The following is a 22,285-nucleotide window of genomic DNA, read 5'->3' as shown; positions in this document are numbered from 1 at the left end:
TGGTGGTCTTATAGAAATTACTCTTCAAGTCGAGAAACATGCATACACAATCAACCCCTACGTTGAGACTCAGTACCTTGTCATTACAGTAATGATAAGCCCACCATAGAAAGATTAAGGTGAAAAGGCTTCAGGAACCCAATCTAGCCGGCGCCTTTCAGTCAAGGGTAGCACGTGATTAAAAGAATCACAGCAAAAGGAAGCGTTCATCTAAGTCAAATTTTACACTTGATCCCAAACAAGACTTATCTTGTCCATATAGAACTAACAACATGGAGAAAATGGGGGGGTATCATATATCAAAGTCAATGAGAAACCAGGTGAAGCAATATAATAACTAAATTGCCCTCTTTAAGAGACAGAGGAGAGTACATTTGGTCTGGAGAATTCAGACAAATAAGTAGGAGAATGTTAGACTTCATTTTCCTATAATCATTCTTCAGACTTCGATCTAACAGACAGGAAATAGCTGCCGCTTTATTGGTTTTCTGTGAAACATTCCTAGTTCTGACAAGACTTTGTGGAGACCTGTTGGGTCCAGTCTGCGTTACAGCTATTTTAGTCTGGAAAGAAGTCCAGAGATCGTCAAAGGTCTTCCACAGTTTTCATCTGGTGATCGGGTCAAAGACGAACATGTCCAACCTTAGAAACTAAGAATTTCCCATAAAAGTGTAAAGATTTTTAGGATGTGGTAATTCAGAATGGCTGGTTGACAAAAAGTGATTTGAAATAAAAACAGATGCACTACTCCAGGTTCTTGTTCGAAATGTGGTCATGTTTCCTTTACCAACGACCCCAGCAGTTAAATGTACGAGACCAGGCTGCTTCCAGTGTTTTTCAGGATTACATTATTTGGTCTTAAGCCCAGCTTCGCTATGCTTTGGCTAGCCAATGACGATCACAAAACCCTAGTGGTGAGCATACTTGCATAACTGTTAAATATGTCGGATGCATGACAGGAGAAATGAAATTATCTGCATTTATATCGCGCTTTTCAAGCCAATGAAGACTTCCCAAAGCGCTTTACAATGTGCTTCACACACCAATTGCAGCCATGCAAGGCGCCATCCTGCTTATTGGGGGCATTAGGGATTCAGTGTCTTGCCCAAGGACACTTCGAGATACAACACGGACCTGCGATCCCTTGATCCCAAGACGAGCGCTCTACCTCCTGAGCTAATGCTGCCCCCCAACAGGAGACAAGAATACCTTAGAATTGAGAGCCACACCATATATTTTAAGACAAAAATTCAACCAAACCACCGAACCCGCTCTCCAGACAAAAGCATATTTTTCAGCACATTTTATTTCACTGTGTGTCCTTTGATGGTTTGATCAAATCTCTCAAAAAATTATAATGCCAGAAACTGTGTCCTGTATCAAAACAAATATACCACTAAAAAAATGTTCACCCTAATGCAGTTTGACTGTCATTTTTGTCCTAAAGTTTTCAAAAGAAGGTGCTAGCAAAGTTCTTTTGTATCAATGTTACAAAAAACTGCAAATGGTAAGGATACCATAATATTTACTTTCGGCGGGTAACACACTGAGCGAGACTCTGCTGTGTGTAAAGATCCACCCACCTCTACCGCTCACCCAATCAATTTGCTCAGAATGTTTTTCTGGCGTTTTGGGGATATTTAAAGTTTGATCTGTGGATTTTCATCATAAAGTATCTTGAGAGTGCAGATACATAGTTTAATGAACTTCCATTCAAATAATTCATTAGCAACCGACAGCCTACTGAATAATGTTGTTGGTGACACCCTGACTGCAGTTGAAAGTGTGCCCTTTAAAATCTAGGAACGCTACAGAGAAATGTGCACAAATTAAAATTGATCTCTGAGCCAGATGAGACACATATGGCTCATGAGCCATAGGTTGCTGACCCCTGCCTTAGAGAGTCCTCAACACAGCCAAAACTAAATCATCGTCTGCTCTCCACCAAGACTTTTCTAACCCTGGCCACCACATGTTTGACCTGCTGTACACAGGCAGATGCTACAGATCCCTTAAAACAAGGACTAACAAACTCAGTTTCTTTCCGGGAGCCATCACCATCCTTAACAAACACACAAAACTGTAAGAAAAATATCTTGCCAATGTATAGAAACGTGCATGCTCATTCTATTCTTATTTTTGCACAATGTTTCTGCTAATGCAATATTTTAACATCACTAATTTATTATGTACTTACAACTTAAGCCACTCTACTAGCATGACCTGGTCAACATTGCCTATCGATCTATGTATACTTTCTTTCTATTTTTATTTTTAAAGGGACATTGTATAATATTTTGTGCCTCCTAGTGGTACAAAAAAAACTTTTATCCAGGAAAAAGATACAAACAAAAAAAACAACTTTGATTTGAATACGAGGCAAAATACAAAAATATCATATCAATGTCAATATTTAGTAAAAAAAAAAAATCATAAGTCAAGAAATTTGTATTTTTTTTAAACCGTGGAACCCCCACTTGAGTCGGCGCCATGTTTGTTTGGTATCCTGCCGCTTGTACCAGACTGTTGTCTGTGCCATCAAGTTGTCAAATATGACACATTGGGACTTTAAACACTTTATGACGTAAATCCTGCAGTGCCACGTCGAACATTTAATGAACAACGTACAATATATGGTAATCAATGACAATGAAGCCAATTCTATCGTTATTCTATGCTGCTTGTTACAGTCCAGGCATGTATGAGCACTTTTGAATCCTAAGGCGTATTAGACTATGAATTTGCAGTTCTAGTCAAAAGGGCAATTCTTTAATGTGTGGAGGGACGAAAGAAAAAAGCGCCCTTGAATATCTTTTCTGCCCTTGGGGGACTATCAATCAGCACGGACAGTAGGTTTTAGTACATTTTCTTTCGGTTTACATCAAACTCATGCCAAGAGTTTGAGGAGGACAAAGGTCTGTTAGATCTAGTCGGTTTCAAAAGATGAAAGTGTAATTTTTTGAATGGAATGTGTCCAGTATCATAAATTAAGCGTTTCAAAAGATGGTGTTTGTGTTTCAATAGTCATTTTCCATATTATGACGTGGGAGCAAAATAAAGACACTCCCTTCTTGACATATTTCCTGGAATAATGGGGGATTAATATTAAGCACATACTGTAATTAAATAGCTACTGTCCAGGCTTGTAGCATTGAAGCAGAACATGCTTTCTTTCTCATGTAAGAAATTATGAGCTTTTAGAATGGTAGGCGATTATGTATAGGTGTAATCCTTATTATTATATTCGTGGAAGTGCCTGCGTTTTACTACAGCAACAAATCAATTTTCTGACCCCACAGGCGTCTGGATGCTAACCTTCTGTCTGAAGTTCCCGCCGGTGCCTTTAAAGGTGTTAGCGCTCTAAGACACCTTTGGCTAGATGACAACTCCCTGACAGAAATCCCAATAACAGCCCTAGATGCTCTACACTCCCTTCAGGCCATGACCTTGGCCCTCAACCAGATCACGCACATTCCCAATTATGCGTTTTCCAACCTTTCTGCGCTTGTTGTACTGTAAGTACAGAGAAAATCCATCATGATAGTTGAAATTGTGATATGAGCATGGGTCAGATTATCTTAACAAGACGTGTGGCTTTTACCTAGACACCTTCATAACAACCTGATCCAGACCATGGGAAGGAGAGCTTTTGAGGGTTTACATAGTCTGGAGACCTTGTGAGTATACTACACATCTGCATTTGCTAAAACACAAGATAAATTAAATTCAAATATTAAGTGAAGTTTTATTTGTATGTATATATATATATATATAATATATATACAGGGAATGCAGAATTATTAGGCAAGTTGTATGTTTGAGGATTAATTTTATTACTGAACAACAACCATGTTCTTAATGAACCCAAAAGTCTCATTAATATCAAAACTGAATATTTTGGAAGTTGGAGTGGGGCTTTTTTAGTTTTAGCTATTTTAGGAGGATATCTGTGTGTGCAGGTGACTATTACTGTGCATAATTATTAGGCAACTTAACAAAAAACAAATGTATACCCATTTCAATTATTTATTTTCATCAGGGAAACCAATATAACAGCTCAACATTCACAAATATACATTTCTGACATTCAAAAACAAAACAAAAACAAATCAGTGACCAATATAGCCACCTTTCTTTGCAAGGACACTCAAAAGCCTGCCATCCATGGATTCTGTCAGTGCTTTGATCTGTTCACGATCAACATTGCGTGCAGCAGCAACCACAGCCTCCCGGACACTGTTCAGAGAGGTGTACTGTTTTCCCTCCTTGTAAATCTCACATTTGATGAGGGACCACAGGTTCTCTATGGGGTTCAGATCAGGTGAAAAAGGAGGCCATGTCATTAGTTTTTCTTCTTTTAGACCCTTTCTTGCCAGCCACGCTGTGGAGTACTTGGATGCATGTGATGGAGCGTTGTCCTGCATGAAAATCATGTTTTTCTTGAAGGATGCGGACTTCTTCCTGTACCACTGCTTGAAGAAGGTGTCTTCCAGAAACTGGCAGTAGGACTGGGAGTTGAGCTTGAGTCCATCCTCAACCCGAAAAGGCCCCACAAGCTCATCTTTGATGATACCAGCCCATACCAGTACCCCACCTCCACCTTGCTGGTGTCTGAGGCGGACTGGAGCTCTCTGCCCTTTACCGATCCAGCCACGGGCCCATCCATCTGGCCCATCAAGACTCACTCTCATTTCATCAGTCCATAAAACCTTAGAAAAATCCGTCTTGATATTTTTCTTGGCCCAGTCTTGACGTTTCAGCTTGTGTGTCTTGTTCAGTGGTGGTCCTTTTTCAGCCTTTCTTACCTTGGCCATGTCTCTGAGTATTGCACACCTTGTGCTTTTGGGCACTCCAGTGATGTTGCAGCTCTGAAATATGGCAAAACTGGTGGCAAGTGGCATCTTGGCAGCTGTACGCTTGACTTTTCTCAGTTCACGGGCAGTTATTTTGCGCCTTGGTTTTTCTACACGCTTCTTGCGACCCTGTTGACTATTTTGAATGTAACGCTTGATTGTTCGATGATCACGCTTCAGAAGCTTGGCAATTTTAAGAGTGCTGCATCCCTCTGCAAGATATCTCACTATTTTTGACTTTTCAGAGCCTGTCAAGTCCCTCTTCTGACCCATTTTGCCAAAGGAAAGGAAGTTGCCTAATAATTATGCACACCTGATATAGGGTGTTGATGTCATTAGACCACACCCCTTCTCATTACAGAGATGCACATCACCTGATATGCTTAATTGGTAGTAGGCTTTCGAGCCTATACAGCTTGGAGTAAGACAACATGCATAAAGAGGATGATGTGGTCAAAATACTCATTTGCCTTATAATTCTGCACTCCCTGTATATATATATATATATATATATATATATATATATATATATATATATATATACATACACACACATATGTGTGTGTGTGTGTGTGTTGTAAACAGACGGGACGCAGCAGTCGAGCTCATATTGAAAACTCGGAGGAGACATTTTAACTTTTGACATGAAATAAAGGATGGTTTTATTCATTCATTAAGCAGATTCAACAAAGTACTTTGCTTGTTTGTTCCTCGCTCCAAAAGTGTGCTCCATTGCTGCATCCCTTCCATTTACAAGGCGTCCTCTTATATGGCTTGGACTTACTCAATATATGGATAGATACAACTGTGGCATTTTTATGTGGGGGCAGATAATAAATTGGAAATGTGTGAAATAGACAGAAATCAACAAATACACAAGGTTTTTTTTAGGCGACTAAACCAGGTCTTTTGTGTATCTTCACAAATCAAAGACTGTTGCAAACTATTATTACAGACTATTATGACACCATCCCCTCATCTAAAACCTGCATGAGGGCAAATAATACACATATTATCAACATAAAATATAGATTTTTCATATACTATAGAGTAGAAGTGTGTTTTAAGCTTAGATTTAAACATTTCCACTGAGGTTGCAGAGAGTGGGTATGAGTAAGAAATTAATGTATACAGGCGAGGTACACTTTACTTTTATTTACTAAACACATACTTAGGGCTGTAAAAAAGCTTTTTAGTTCTTTGATTTCTTTGTATCGTAGTGAACTTTATTGTATGATGATTGGAAAAAATCAAAAGTGGAATTTACGAATTTTATGTATCACAGGCTACTTTTGACATGTGACCCCGGTGAAAAGCATACAAACACGGTTTACAGTACATGCATAGTACTGAAAAACAAAAGGAAAAGTCTGACCATTGCAGTTGAAATACTCGCAGTCGAACTAAAACCTTAATCGGATTATGGCGCGTGATCATCAATCAGATATGTAGTAGTAACATGAAAAAAGTATTCGCCCCCTTCCTGAATTCTGTGTGTTTTGCAGAGATAACGCTCACAGAAGGTTTTACATCATCAAACCAATTTTAATATAACATGGAGACAACCCAAAAATGTACAAAATGTAGTTTTGAAATGTTGAATCCATTCAATGAGGCACAAACAAATGTAAAACCTAACTGGCCTGATTTGAAAAAGTAATTTCCCCCATTTGTTAAATCACAAAGTAACTGTGATTAACCACAGTTTTGGGAAAGGTGAGTTCAATCGCACAGACCACACCCAAAATGGATTGTAACTACCCGTTTTGAATCAAGAAACCCCTCCAATGGAATCTGTTAGACAAAGTTAAGTAGGTCACAAAATCTCAAAAACACAATTGAGATGCCACGATACAGAGAAAATCCAGAAAAAGATGGGAAAAAGTGATTGGAATTTATCAGGCCAGAAAACCATCAAAAAGCCATGTTAAAGGCCGTAGGGTTCCAGCAAACCACTGTCAGAGCCTTTATCCACAAATGGAGAACACTGGAAACGGTGGAAAACCTTCCCAAGCGAGGTTGGCCAACTAAGATTACTCGAAGAGTGTGATGCCGGCTCACTGTGGACGTTACAAAAAAAACCCTAAAAGAATATCCAAGGGACTGCAGGCCTTTCTGGCCTCAGTTAACATAACACAACATAACATAACATAGAAAGTTGCCTCACATTGCCAAAAAACATCTTAATTATCCTCAAGACTTTTAGAGAAACAAAAAAAACGTGATGCCAACAGTAAAGCATGGTGATGGCAAGGTGATGGGTTGGTGCTGCTTTGCTGCCTTAGGACCAGGACAACTTGCTGCGGTTGACAGAATAATGAGTTCTACTGTTTACCAGAAGATGCTGAAGGAGCACGTCTGGCCATATGTTAGTGCTCTCAAACTCAAGCGCTCTTGGATCATGCAGCAGGACAACAATATGAAACACACTAGAAAGTCCACAACTAAATGGCTAAAAAAATATATGACATTTCTCGAGTGGCCAAGTCAAAGTATGGATTTAAATCCAATTGAGATGCTGTGGTGTGACCTTGAACGGGAAGTTCATGATAGAAAATCCTCCAATGAGGTAGATATGAACCAATGTTGCAAAGAAAATTGGGCCAAATTTCCTCCATAGCATTGTGAAAAACTCATTTTCAGTTATTGTAAACGTTCGATTTCTGTCTATGCAGCCAAAGGTGACCCAACTCGCAATTCGGTTAAGAGAGCAATTACTTTTTCACCTAGGTCCAGATAGGCTTAGATTTTTTTTGTGCCTATATAAATTGAGTCAACATTTCAAAAATGCATTTTGTTTTTCATTTGGTTGTCTCTGTGTGATATCAAAATGGGTTTGATTATCTGAAACCTTTGAAAGTGATAAATATGCAAAACACATAAATCAGTAAGGGGCAAATCCTTTTTCATGGCACTGTATATAGTTCTAAATTGTTACAAATTCCCTTAATACAAGTGGTTAGGGAATGAATTAAATGTAAACGTCAAGGGTGTACTATAATATATTGTAAAAGATAGAATTTCCAAGCAGTTTACATTAAAAAAAAAAACACTCGTTACCCATAATTATCAATAGATTTATTGTGATTTAACATTTCTGTCTTTTCTAGGGATTTAAATTACAACAAACTCGATGAGTTTCCTGTGGCCATCAGGACACTGAGTAAGCTGCAGGAATTGTGCGTACACACACAAACACAAACAAGCACCTGCACACAATCACACCCACACTCTCTCTAAATAACACTGGCTCAACATGACTATCATGGTTGAGTTATCCCCACTAATCCTGTTAAGTAAATTTAATGTGGCATTCGGATACAATCTCTCTCACCCAAAGCAGGTGCTGGGTGCACTCAACCTCTCACCCACCTTCCTGCACGCACACACACATAAAGAATGTCTTTACTCAAACTTAGCAGATGTTCCGTAGTGCACACATGTGTCACAGATACATGTGGCATACGTGTTGGCGTTCAGATCTCTCGTATCCCAAAACGTTCCTCAGCTGTGTGATGGCAGGTGCTACATGACCTGACGCTTTTGGACAACCACACAGCCAACAGCCAACGCGCTCACAACAGCCCCCCTCCCCAGACAAACAAGAGCCATATTAATAGAATAACTATATATTGCAACCTTGACTTTCATTTGCAGGGGCTTTCATAACAACAATATCAAAGCTATTCCAGAGAGAGCCTTTGAGGGGAACCCTCAGCTACAAACCATGTGAGAGCTTCCCGCTTTTGCTATATTGAAGACTCAACTACCATTCTCTTGTCGAAAGCCTAAAAAATCTGTCGAACCTATTTAATCTTAACAACCATGTAACTACTTTGTTTTTATTTTTGCAGCCATTTTTATGAGAACCCTATCCAGTTTGTGGGAAAATCCGCTTTCCAGTTCTTACCAAAGTTGCACACACTGTAAGTATGTGGTCAGTAAAAAAACGGTTCTGGTGAGTTCACCTCCCCAGCAATATTTCACTCATTTTACAGCCCAAGCAGCAACAGCAGACATGCATAAAGGTGTATTGAATGATTTTGTTAGAATTTGCAGTGGTGTGTCCTGTTGTGGTTGAAAAGATTGTATTGTAAGAACATGTTAAATGGTGTGAGTTATGTTTAGTGAGACAACCTAAACAGCCGTTATTGACGTTGGATGAAAATGTGATGGTTGAAATGAGCTGTTAGAAACAGTCTGGCAGACAAACATATGTGTGCATGAGCCATTGAGTGAGCTTTTTTTTGTTGCGGAAATAACACCTGCTTTTTCCCTCTCAATCTGCAGTTCGCTGAATGGTGCTACCCTGATTCAAAGCTTTCCTGAACTGAAAGGAACAACCAGCCTAGAAGTTTTGTGAGTAAATCCTTGTGTCCTAATTACAGTACACTCTGGCAAAACCTCAATCTGCTTTGAGGTGGGGAAGGTTAGGTCAAATTCCCGTATGGTGGAGGATAGAAACTTATGGTAATTAGCTAATGCATTCTAAGCCACTGGTACCCAAGGTAAAAATATTAAAATTGTAAATATATATGAAACATAAGCGACAATATAGTACTACTCATCTGTAGAGAAGGCAGCACATTCAAGAAAACCCTCGAATATGGCAGATTTGAAACAATTTTGCAGAGTGGGCCATATTTGTCACTTTGTTTCCTTATCCTCTCTGTAAATGTGGAACTGGAGTCGTCCAATTTCGTTGTCACAGCATATCCCATGTTGTAACAATGACAATAAAGGCATATTCTATTCTATTCTATTCTATATGTCCTCCATAGCATTGTGAAACATTATCAGTTATTGTAAACGTTAGATTTCTGTTATTGCTGCCAAAGGTGACCTAACTCGCAATTAGGTTCAGGGAGCAATTACTTTTTCACAAACGTTTTGGTTTTTTGTGCCTTATTAAAGGAAATCCACATTTCATAACTGCATTATGTATTTCCTAGAGTTGTCTCTGTATCATATAAAAATTGAGTTGATGATCTGAAAGCCTTGTGAGTGATAGCTATGCAAAAAACACATAAATCAGAAAAGGGGGAAAATACTTTTTACGGCACTGTATGTGTATAGGAATAACAGGTAAAGTGAAATGACATTTTATTTAGCTAGGGTGACATAAATTGAGCTGGTACAGTTGAGTTAGTGGGTGGATGCGGAGGAGACAGCTGATTAAAGCAAAACTTATTCTTTACTGCTTTGTTTCCATTGCTATCATCTGTTTACTTCTTCTTTTACGATCACCGCAAGTTCTAGGACCCATAGCTTAAAAAAATGAAATTCGAGATCTTGAACTGAAAGAAGAGAACGAAAAGGACCCAATAACATATGGGCATCTTCATGAAGCCTTGAAGCAAACCAAAAGCAAACTAGAATCGTATATAATGTCGACTAATAGCAGACTGGTATCTTAGTGATGGATGAGACACTTAACTCGCACAGTCATACGCACAAGGCATTTTTTTAGTTTTCATGACCAACTTTCATGATTAGAGTGTTCCAAAAGATCCTAGACATACAAAGCGTCCAATAAATTACCATATATTTCATGGGTTTTTCTGGACTTTGTCCTGGTCTACACTTGACACTCACATGGAAAGGAAATAACCATTACTAACAAACAGTGATCCAATCAAATAAATCTTTAGTTCAGCAAAGGTCAAACAAGAAAGTAAAAAGCAAGAGAGAAAATCTCAGAATCAAACTCCAGTTGGAATTTTGGAAAACAATTGGCTTGTTTGTCTCATTCTAGGACACTGAACCAGGCTGGTATTTCGACTCTTCCAGTTGATCTTTGTGAACAACTGCCTCACCTCAGGGTCTTGTAAGTCTATATTCAGTCAGAATGCACTTGGATTGAAGTCAAATGGATGTCAAGTCCTAAAAATCAATATTTATTTGTGGTGTTGCAGGGAGATGTCATTCAACCAAATAGACCATCTGCCGAGCTTTTATCAATGCTCTGCACTCCAAGAAATGTGAGTCATCATCACCGCACTCACGTCGATTAATATTCGCAAAATCAATTCACCTCGGATTCGCTCAACAGAGAGCTTCAACACAACCAAATCACAAGACTTGAATTCAGTACCTTCCAGCAGCTCACCTCGTTAAAAACACTGTGAGTTACACTTTTGTTTTGTCTGTATCAATCGTATTAAGAGTGCAAACGGGAGAACCAACTAAGATACCGTATTTTCCGCACTATAGGGCGCACCGGGTTATAGGGCGCACCCCCCAAAAATAGTTTTTGGTCCTATATATTCCATAGATAAGGCGCACCGGATTATAAGGCGCTACAATGGGAACGTCGACAAAACAGTCAGATGATTCAGTCCAACTGATTACCCCCTTAAAATTCCCAAAGCTTGCAAAGAAGCAAATACGTGTCGTAGACACGTGCGGATGCGGTGTCCGTACGATGTCACTCAAATGCGTCATTTCAAATATCATTCGGAAGGTTAAAGTCTTGGGATTCAAGAAATGCCAAACATTTCTTGGTTTCTATTTTCTTTTTTGCTCGCAACTTTACTGTGCATATGACAATAAACACTTGGAATTGAGTTTAATTCACTCAACTCATCACAGCAACATCACGATCGTTCTAAAACAAGATACCAAGAAAATATAAAGCCGCATAGCTCACCTAAGTTCTCACTATCAATAATGATACGCAATCATGGTCTTCTTACAACCGTGAGTGAAGTAAATCCAGGAGAGTAAATTATTTGCAAATACAGACTAATAAAACATGTTTCTTTATGGTGTACTTTAGCAAGCTTGCTAAGCTTGCTACGCCATTGCTAAACTCGGCCAATTGCAGGGTTTGTTTTGGCCATCTAGCCAATCCAAGGCTCCGAATAACTTCAGCCAATAGCGATCGATTTAACGGATGATTGACACAGCTTTTTCGGCCAATTGCAGGGTTTGTTTTGGCCCTCTAGCCAATCCGAGGCTCTGAATAACTTCAGCCAATAGCGATCGATTCAACGGATGATTGATACATCTTTTTCGGCCAATTGCAGGGTTTGTTTTGGCGCTCTAGCCAATCCGAGGCTCCGAATAACTTCAGCCAATAGTGATCGATTTAGGGATTATTGACACATCTTTTTCGGCCAATTGCAGGGTTTGTTTCGGCCCTCTTGCCTATCCGAGGCTCCAATTAACTTTAGCCAATAGTGATCGATTCAAATGATGATTGACACATTGGTTAGCCAATGAAACGCCGGTATATAAATCCCAGCATACACCGCGGACTACTCCACGTTCGGGGGAAAATCGAGTCGGCGGCTGTTGCGCAAGTTGCGAGACCTTGTGATTTAATGTTGATCCATAAATAAGACGCACTGTATTATAAGGCGCATGGTCAGCTTTTGAAAAAAATTAAGACTTTTAGGTGTGCCTTATAGCGCGGAAAATACGGTACTTGTGAAAAATTACAGTTTAATCCCTAGCGGGGGTCACCAACATGGTGACACCTGGCACCAGGTAGCCCCCAAAGACCACCCGAGTAGCCTACAGACCTGGTTTGGAAAAAAAAAAACACACCATTAATGGGTTCATGTGATTCTCTAGGGAATTGGGTTTTTGACTGATATAATCAGTATCATTAAATACATGATGAATTCTTCCAAAATTTTAAAAATTACAATATATATATACATATATATTAGGCTAGGTTCACACTGCAGGGAAATTGGATTTTTTGCACGAATACGACCTGAATCCTCTGTCTGAACGGCACATATCGATTTTTTCACATCAGACCAAGGCCACTTTTAGATGTGGTCCTAAACATGATACATACAGTATCTAATCTTTTGGAATGCGACTGTTGTGTGAACGGACGAGTCGCTCAACGAGGCAGAAGGAAGCAAACAAATTAACAACCATGGCGGATGAAAACACAGCGAGCATTCAATGAAGAAAAAGAGGTTTTGGATTTTGTTGGTACTTATGGGGACGACTCTGTGGGGACAACATCTGTTCAGCCTTTGGTAGCAAAATAACTTTTAAATTACTAGATACTCTACGCCATTAGCATCTATTAGTACTTCAGCAAACGATGAGCGCATTGCCTGTGACGTCACGTGTCCTCATCTGCGCATGCGGGACACTTGTGGCCATTCACAATCACGGGAAAGTGCATACAAGTCATATTTAGTTGGAAATGTGAAAGAGCTAAAAAAAAAAATATCCGACTTCAACAAAAAAAATCTGAATTGAACATTAAGCTCTGCAGGGTGAACACAGCCATAAATTAATCATTGCCTTTACACAAGGCAGACTTTTTAGTGATTGACTGGGACTATTTTAACCCGACTTCTGATAAATACAACCCGGTAATATAATGACACAGTAATGGTATAGGTCGTTAAAGTAATCCCTTGTTTTTTACCGGGTGAAGTTCCAAAAATAACCCGTGACGCATGATACATTTTTCTTACACAAGGATTACATGATGAAACGCCCCATTTAAGATAGAAATCGTAGAACAAACCCCATTTTTAAGCCCAGGCATTCCTTTACCGAATAAAAGTACAGTACAATGTGCATGTGAACATTTATTGTTTTACCAATAATCTCTTAAGAAACCGATTAACCAATTATAATGCAGAACACAATGCATGATGAAAATCCGTGAAACCGAAATTGTCAAATGTGAAGCCCATTATAGCAAGAGTTTACTGTATTTTTATAAGTGCATTTCAAATTGGTGGCCTTCAGAGCTAATTAGTAATAAAGTAGCTCTCCGCTTCAAAAAAATTAGGTCATCCCTTCTCGATAGGTCTTCATTTTAAAATAATTTATATTACACAACCAAATAAATAGGTCCTCTTTGGCAGACTCTCAACTCAATTGGAGGGTTAACAACTCTTAATGTGAAATGTGAAGCTTTACGGACCTCTACTGGTCAAAGACGTACAGTACTCCAAAATGCAATTGTTGTTTTCTTTGTTGGCAGAGATTTGAGCTGGAACAAGATAGAGTGGATCCATCAAAATGCTTTTGTGTCTTTGAAATCTTTAGTCAAACTGTAAGTGACATACAATATCATTGATGTTTTTCAGTTCTTTGTCTCTGACGTGATGCCCTTGTTCAGTTTTTACAATCTTAACCTGGATTGTTCTGATATTAATCCCAGTGACCTGACTGAAAACAGAATTAACGCAATACCAACAACAGGACTGGCAGGTCTCACACATCTCAAACTCAGAGGAAACATGGAATTATATGACTCGATCAGCACTGATCACTTTCCCCATATGAGGTAAATGACACATTTGCACTGTTGCACACATAAAACAGTTATAACCACTCAGCAAATTCTGACCTTTAAGAATTTCATATTCGAGGTTCTGATTTATAAGCACAACTGGACAATATTAATAAAATCATTCACAAAATAAAACCACTTTTAAACTAATCACATGCACACACACCCACGAACAACCACACATTTGGTGCTTTTTACGAGATTCATACCTGTCTATTTGAAAATCAAGGTGATGATTCACACTTAATTTGAATATATAACAAAACATTGTTAAAAATTATAGAAATAAAATTAAAGTTGAAAAGATAGTGTTCCCTTGTCTTTTTGCGGTTTGAATTTCGTATCCCTGGTGCATCGGAAATGTAGGTATTTCGTGGAATTACGGCACCGCTTTACAACCACCTTTACGCTTAAACCAATAGAGAAGTTACTTCTGTTTTCTGGCAGCAGATTGGATAGGAATGAATATTTTTCTAGCGTAGTGACAAACAAATAACTGTTTTACATGTCATTTGCAGAAAAATCAATCAATGCGGGGCAAGCACCAGGGACGTCAATAGACATTTCTGTATTTCATTTCAAACATAAAATAAATACTAATTTATTTCATGTCACAACCAAAATCCATAAAGTACCATGCTTTCTGCTCCCCGCTGCAAAAGTGTGCTTCCTTGTTGTGCTCATATGTTGCTTGCCAGAAGCATGAACTTACACTACAGTATATAGCAGGGGTCAGGAACCACTTGGACCCAAAGAGCTATGAAAGCAAAAATATTTAAAACACTTTTGAAAGAGCCACACCATATATTTCAAAACAAAATTCAACAAAACCACCACCGCTCTCTAGAAAAAAAAAAAAAGCTAATTCTAATTAAAGAGCCACGACAGTGTTACTTTGGCTTGCATGTCCCAACATCAGATGATAACCGCTCAACTTTAGAACACCAGACAGAATAGTGCTATGGTCAGATTTTATCTCCAAACCATATGTACTCATCGAGAGTCATATATGGCTTGCGAGCCATAGGTTCCTGAACCCTGCTATGCAAGGATAGACTGTGGTATTTTTGCAACGAGGGAAGAAAATAAAACGCAAGTACAACAGACAAATCAGCCAATACGCATGAAGCTTGTTAGCAGTACCGTATTTTTTGGACTATAACTCACAGATATTTTTTTAATAGTTTGGCTATGGGTGCAACTTGTACACTCCGGTGAGACTTATCTGTGAAATTAACAAATTATATCATTGAGCTTTAAACTTTTATTACCAGTACTTTTTATTAATATACGGGGCGGCGCGGCAGATCAGTGGTTAGCACAGTTCTGAAGTCATGGGTTCAAATCCAGATATAAGTGCGGAGTTTTCAAGTTCTCCCCGTGTTTGCATGGGTTTCCTCTGGGCACTCCATGTTTCCTCCCACATTCCAAAATCATGCATGTCAGGTTATTGGCATGTTCGAAATTGTCCCTACGTGTGAGTGAGCGAGTGATTGGTCTGTCTCTGTGTGCCCTGCGACTGGCTGGCACCCAGTTCAGGGTGTACCCTGCCCACTGCCTAAAGATAGCTGGGATGGGCTCCAGCACACCTGCGACTCTGCTGAGGATAAGCGGTGCAGATAATGGAAGCATACATCAATATACATGTTTTTAACACTAAACCGCAAGAGCGTGCTTCAGGCCTGTGTTGGTAATTTCAACCTTGACCACGACATAAAGTGGGGGAAGAGCTTTTATCTACCTCCCGAGTTAGGGGAGGAGATCAGTAAACGTGACACAGAGGATGAAGATTTCATTGGATGTAGTGATTTGGAGTGAAGCTGATAGTTTGGTAAGTGAGTTATCTGATTAACTTTTAATGTTAGGTTGTCACTGACATACAGTAGGAGTGTGACTAAAATGTGCACAAACATGCAACGTCAGTATACCATGTTCTCCATTTTATCTTTATTTTGAATTGCCTTTCAAATTGTAATATACATTTTCGGTGTTGAATTTTCTCAAATAAATTTCCCTCCAAAATACGACTTTTATACTCAGAGATTGACTTTTACATGTTTTTTTTCTTTCTTAATTATGCATTTTTTGGTCGGTACCTTTTAGACTCCGGAGACCAGAAAATACAGTAAACCAGAGTTTGCCTATATTATTTGTCTTTGTACTGCAGGTCCAAAGCGCATTGCGGCATCAAAAATATCCCATACATGGAAAACTGTATGAGCAGCAATGCAGAAAATAAACAGATTGTGTTAAGCAACAATATTATTTATGCAGGGATCAGAATGGAGATTTTCATTTTCAGCTGAAATAGCCAGCGTCCAGGAATAAACCAGGGCGGAGTTCAGTTCCTGCGGCCAATTTATGCAATTTTTCTAACGGCCGCCAGGGTGCGCCAGAGCAATAAAGGAAAGAGTGAGACAGTCGGATTTTGAATTTGTTTGCTACGCAAGAGAAAAAGTGAAAGTCGGAATGCCTTTGGGGTTCAAAAACAGCGGAAATCCGCGGATCCGCGGAAAATTCTGATCCCTGTTTATGTTAATTTCAACAAAGCAGGAACCTAACTTTATACGGGTAGTTATGAAACGGATTGACCGCAAAAATCGAGCGATTATTGGATGTTTGCAGCAAGCTAATTGTTGTTACAATCTTTGAAGGCAAAGGTTATGCAAGGTAAAACAAAGACAGTAAGAGATAATTTTGGGTATTATATCAGCAGCGTTACATGTAAGGACCTTCCTTGCCTTCAATCTTACTTTTGTAAACTTGTCGGTGAGTCACTGATTATATTGATTCAAGATGAGTAATATTTGCCGTCCATTGCAGGGTTATCGAGATGCCATACGCCTACCAGTGCTGTGTGTATTACTCTTGTGACAGCTACAAGCCAGTTAGCCATTGGGACAACGACCAAGGCAATAGCGTTGACGACCTTCACAAGAGAAATGTTGCAATCTACCCACACCTGGTTGACACACAATGTAAGAAATAACATTTTAAGATAACTTGAACTCTGAAGGGTTGAAGCAAAATGCTTTTAGGAGACCCGTACCCCAAATATCTTTAGACGCTTCTTTTATCAATCATTGCAACTCTTTCTCATGTCTTATATCATCTAACAGTTATTTAATTAATTTCAAAATGATGAAATAGTTTAATCCAGAATACAGCATACATTTGACATTTTCTGATAAGTCCCCCCCTTTTATCCTTCTCACTTTAGAGAGAATATAGTCCATAAAACCTGAAACAAATGGGTTCAACGGACAGCAGTGCCATTTTTCCATTTGGGTCGAATAGTTTTGTAACAATGATTATGTTTACATGGCAAGGACTTTCACTGGGTCTCATCACACGATCGCGGCTTGTTCAGTTGAAACATGTCCATTCCCATTTCATTAATTTCCATATGAAAATGCCTATTTGTCTTAGTGTTTTTGGACTATATTGTTGCTAGAGTGAGAAGGATGTAGATCTTTAATAAACTGATTGTGATCATTTCTGAATTGAACAACACATGACGGTCATACTGAATAATCTGTCTATCTATCTATCTACTTACGTGAGACAAGATAATGAGTTGAAATGATTGATAGAAGTCCACAACTTTAAGATATTGGTCTACTACAATCTTTTGGCTGCAACCCATCATCCATTTTTTATATCAGGTCACGTGAATTTTTTTTTTGTAACATGCTTGAAAATAAAATACACATGAAGAAAAAGCACAAGTGCATGATTATAAATCCAGCCCACAGTGCTAAAAATGGGAACCTTAATGTTTCTAGATGATCCAGACCTAGCGGAATTCCAACTAGAAATAGAGGAGTCAAAACTGCAGACCAGTGTCCATTGCAGCCCCACACCAGGTATTAATTTGCATTGACCCAATCACGGTTTTAAAATAGTTGTACTCAATTTATTAAATTTGATCCGTCTGTGTGTATGTGTGTCACAGGTCCTTTCCGTCCTTGTGACTCTTTGATGGGCAGCTGGTTGGTTCGTGTAGGCCTGTGGATTATCTCCCTGGCGTCCCTGCTGGGGAACTCTCTGCTGCTCCTTTCTCTGTTAGGCTCCCCCTGTTCCTTGTCGCCGTTGAGGTTCACGGTGGCCTGCATGGGTGCCTCTAACCTGCTGACAGGTCTTTGTACGAGCACGCTGGCCCTTGTGGATGCTTTAACCATGGGAGACTTTAGCCAACATGGTGCACCCTGGCAAGGAGGCCCTGGATGTCAGGTGACAGGATGGGTATGGGTCCTTGCGTCAGAGGCAAGTGTGTTTTTGCTGACGCTGGCAGCTGTGCAATGTGGCACAAGTGTGACTTGTGCTCGTAGCTACAGGAATGCACACTTGCTGAGAAGTGTCCGTATATTTGCACTTCTTTGTCTTAGTCTTTCATTCATCCTAGCCTCATTTCCTCTGCTCGGTATTGGAGAATACGGATCTTCGCCACTCTGTATACCAACACCGCTACCACCTTCAGCCTCTCAGCAACCAACTTCTTTGGTCTTCCCCCTGATGCTCATTATGATAAACACGGTGTGTCTACTGATAGTAACATGCTCGTACATCAGACTATACTGGGAATTACTTAGAGACTGTGAAGGCCTGTGGGACTGTGCGATGATCAAACACGTAGCCTGGTTAATATTTACAAATGGCCTCCTTTATGTGCCAGTAGCCTTCTTTTCCATTTGCTCACTCCTGGGTCTCATACTTCCAGGAGAAGAGGTTCTCAAATACATTATTTTGCTTCTTCAGCCTCTCCCTGCTTGCCTCAACCCATTGCTCTTCCTCCTCTTTACAAGGCACCACTTCCAGTATTTTTCATCAAACCGCCCCAAAGCAGTTCTTCAGCTTCGTCGTGACCAGATCGCCGACTCGCTAGTTTCTGTGGATACAGAGAAAAGCTCGTGCTCTGAAACATCTACTCAGCTGTCTCTCACTGATGTTGACACCCTGTGCAGTAGGGCTGCTTCTGTCCACTCTCCGATGGACAGCGTTCGATTGTCCCAGTGCTCATCTACATCTGCAGTGCCTCTTATCGCTTGCAAGACCCCCGTCGCCAGAGGTAAAGACCGACAGAGAGAACAAGCAAGTCTTGAAAACAAAAGATGTCTTAAGATATTCAATCAAGACAGACTGCCAACTTCATTACTCAACCAAAACTGACTGCTGCTCTTAACCCCTCCCATAATAACCACTGCATGGAAATGACACAGAATCTCCCCAAAAAAAAAAAAAAAAAAAAAAAAAAATCATAACAGGGCCCGAGTTCACCAAGAACCTCTTCTCAGCCCCGTTCTCACTGCAGAGAAGAGTTTTTGCATGTACCCCGGTACTAATTATTTTGGGTGTGTTCTACCAAAGATTTCGTTCTGCCGAAAGAAGCTCCCAGATGCTTTTGGAAAACTATAATCCACTAGGGTCTTCAGTTGAGTACCAAGAACCATTTAAGGGAGGGAAGGCTGCGCTGATTTGGGGGCATGTTGCTACTAATGGTAAAGCCTGTCGAAATAAATTACACAAGTTTTTTGGTCACTTGGCCTTCATTTGGTTACTGCCAAATGCTGAACAAGAGAACTGATTCTTTTGTTTTTTACCACAACAGCTTACTTCATTCAACTGATTTGAATAACACAGTACTTGCATATGGAACATCGGGTAGGCGGTAAAGGAATTGTTGGGTCAGCAATATTTATGTTGGTGGAAAAGAGGCTAATGAGACCACCGAGAAGAGTTCTCTTGAGAAGCTGCAAGTGGCAGAGTGCCTCCAAAGGGAAAACGCAACAAGTTCCACCTGCATATTTGACGTGTTATGTTTTACTGACCGAAATATATGTATAACCGTTGTATAAAAATGTACACATTTCCGGGTTACAAAGAAATATATCAGTGTCTATTTTCATTTAAAATGTGTTTGGAAACAAAGGGGATTCTTTATCAATCATATCAGGGGATTAACCAGAGTAAGCTAACAATTTCAAATGTGTGTACATTCTTGACATTCATATTGTTCTGCCTATAATTTCAAACCTTGAAAATAAAAAAAATATATATATTTTGTATAAAATTTCGCATCTATCTAGAAGCTGAAGGGTAGGCAAAGTATGTACAGTGTATGCAATGTAACTACCTCTGAACTAGCATGGTTTTGACGATGGATGCACGGATACCAGTGATTGGCAACCATGAGTTGAAAAAAGTCCTACGCCACATTTGTCCTCTCATATTCAGCACATTTCTTATTTGTAGATGGTAATCCAAATTTTCAATGGTCCAAACAAGTCCTAGCATAAATTGATCTATACAGTGATAGACAATGCTGTGAATTACCATTGATACCTTGTGAGAATAGCAATACTTTAATATCTGTGAAAGTTCTAGAGCTAATACATATAAAAAATATATCCTTTAATCAAACAGATTTGAAATGTTTAAATACATATTTTCAGTTTGGTCTAATATTACTATTTGCAACAAATACATGAAACATGACAATATAGGACCAACAACAACAAAAAACATACATAAGAGGTAGAAACTCTTTTTAAAAAATGGTTAGTTGGTACATTGTTTCAGTTAAATTTAAATGAGACATGTTCATGAGAAGCACAAATATTTTGCATTGCGATTTCGCAAATAATCAGGCTACTTTTTGTACTCCGGTAGAATAAAGATAACAGAAATCTGGTATCGGTGCATCCCTAGTTGTGACACAAAAAAAGCTTCACTTCATTTTCTTTGATACAGCACCAAATATATACCGTGAATTCCGGACTATAGAGCGCACCTGATTATAAGCCGCACCCACCACATTTCGGGAGGAAAACCGATTTTGTACATACACAAGCCGCACCTGTATATTAGCCGCAAGCGGCCACGTTGAAAAAAGAAAAACGCAATTCAAACACGAGATTTTTGGTTTGAACAAATTTATTGACACTAATAACAGAAAACAATCATGACAATCTCAACAGCAATTAAGCACATTCACAATATTATATTTCAATATGACGTTTAACAGCAAACACAATGTGAGGTTTGAACAACCCTTCTCGAAAATCTTAATAGCAATCAGGCATATTCACAATTTCATTATATAACATCTTTGTTAGTGTCAATAGATCCGTCCAGGCCAAAGTCAATTGTCTTTGGTCTGAACCATCCCACCGACACCAACAGCAGCAAAACAAACACGACAATCTCAACAGCCATCAAGCATATTCACAATTTAGTTATATCTGACAATATGACGTGACGATATGACGTTTTACCATTTTTCCCTGACATTTTCAACATCAATTAAACAATTTCAGAGTTATTATCTTTTAACAGTAGTTAACCAACGTGTAAAGGGCAATACTATTGTGGAAGGGCATAGCTCTGCCATCCCACCCTCCCAAGCAGCATCCTTCCAGTCCTCTGTGTGGGTCCTCTCCCTTCTTACTTCTACTTTCCACAACCCAGGCCGTTGCTGCCGGGACCCCCACAGTGTAGCTACGGTTCCCCCCTCCGGGTGGGTGCAGACAATTCTTCTTTATGGCTGCGTCCTAGGCCCGCCGCTCGCAGATTGTATGGTATCTGCAGCCATTTGGAGCACAGCCACGGGGGGGATCTGCCTGCACCTCCATACCAGCAGGTTTCTGGAGGTCCAGATGGCGTCCTTGATGGCGGCGAGAGTGAGCCAGTCCCTGGCAAAGTCGTTCCGAGACCTTCTCGACCAACTGAACCCGTAAAGCACGTACTGTGCATCAGGGATCTCCCCTGCTGGCAAGTCCGGGAACTTTCCTAGTTGGTGGGCCATTGTCCACAAGTCCTCGGCAGCGTGGCACTCACAAAAAAGATGCCTCACCGACTCCTGGGCGCCACAGCCAGGTCGAGGGCACGTCGAAGTCGCTGACATTCCTCGGTTGTGCATTACGGCTCTGACTGGGAGAACCTCATGAGCCACCATCCATGACAAGTCTCGTAGTCTGTTTGGGAGGGCAGGATGATTCACGTTGCTCCAAACCGTTGTAGGTTCGCCAAACGCAAGCCCCCGCACAGAACTTACTGTTGCTCGCTCTTGCACAATAGCAATAAGTGCCCTGTGGTTTTGTAGAGTGTGATATTCTTGTGTTTCCAAATCAAACTTCTTTAAAAAAATCCCGAA

At 39.8% G+C, this 22,285-nt stretch overlaps 1 protein-coding gene across 1 annotated transcript in view; it reads left to right on the top strand.

Annotated features, from left to right (window-relative positions):
• Positions 1–21,174, top strand: part of lgr6 (leucine-rich repeat containing G protein-coupled receptor 6) — an 83,366-nt gene extending 62,192 nt beyond the window's left edge. The window contains exons 5-18 of the mRNA XM_088332949.1: positions 3,300–3,515; positions 3,606–3,677; positions 7,964–8,032; positions 8,511–8,582; positions 8,708–8,779; positions 9,144–9,212; positions 10,609–10,680; positions 10,769–10,834; positions 10,906–10,977; positions 13,822–13,893; positions 14,002–14,127; positions 16,957–17,111; positions 17,919–17,999; positions 18,089–21,174. Coding sequence (XP_088189075.1) covers positions 3,300–3,515; positions 3,606–3,677; positions 7,964–8,032; positions 8,511–8,582; positions 8,708–8,779; positions 9,144–9,212; positions 10,609–10,680; positions 10,769–10,834; positions 10,906–10,977; positions 13,822–13,893; positions 14,002–14,127; positions 16,957–17,111; positions 17,919–17,999; positions 18,089–19,302 — 2,428 coding nt within the window. The 3' untranslated portion in view covers positions 19,303–21,174. The remainder of the gene's footprint in view (positions 1–3,299; positions 3,516–3,605; positions 3,678–7,963; positions 8,033–8,510; positions 8,583–8,707; positions 8,780–9,143; positions 9,213–10,608; positions 10,681–10,768; positions 10,835–10,905; positions 10,978–13,821; positions 13,894–14,001; positions 14,128–16,956; positions 17,112–17,918; positions 18,000–18,088) is intronic.
• The last annotated feature ends 1,111 nt before the right edge of the window (positions 21,175–22,285 follow it).

The sequence above is a fragment of the Urocampus carinirostris genome, chromosome 3 (assembly GCF_059441175.1).
Source record: "Urocampus carinirostris isolate Australia breed hairy pipefish chromosome 3, RoL_Ucar_1.0, whole genome shotgun sequence".
Lineage (NCBI taxonomy): Eukaryota > Metazoa > Chordata > Actinopteri > Syngnathiformes > Syngnathidae > Urocampus > Urocampus carinirostris.
Note: the sequence above shows the minus strand (reverse complement) of the source record. Positions and strands in the feature narration are given on the sequence as shown.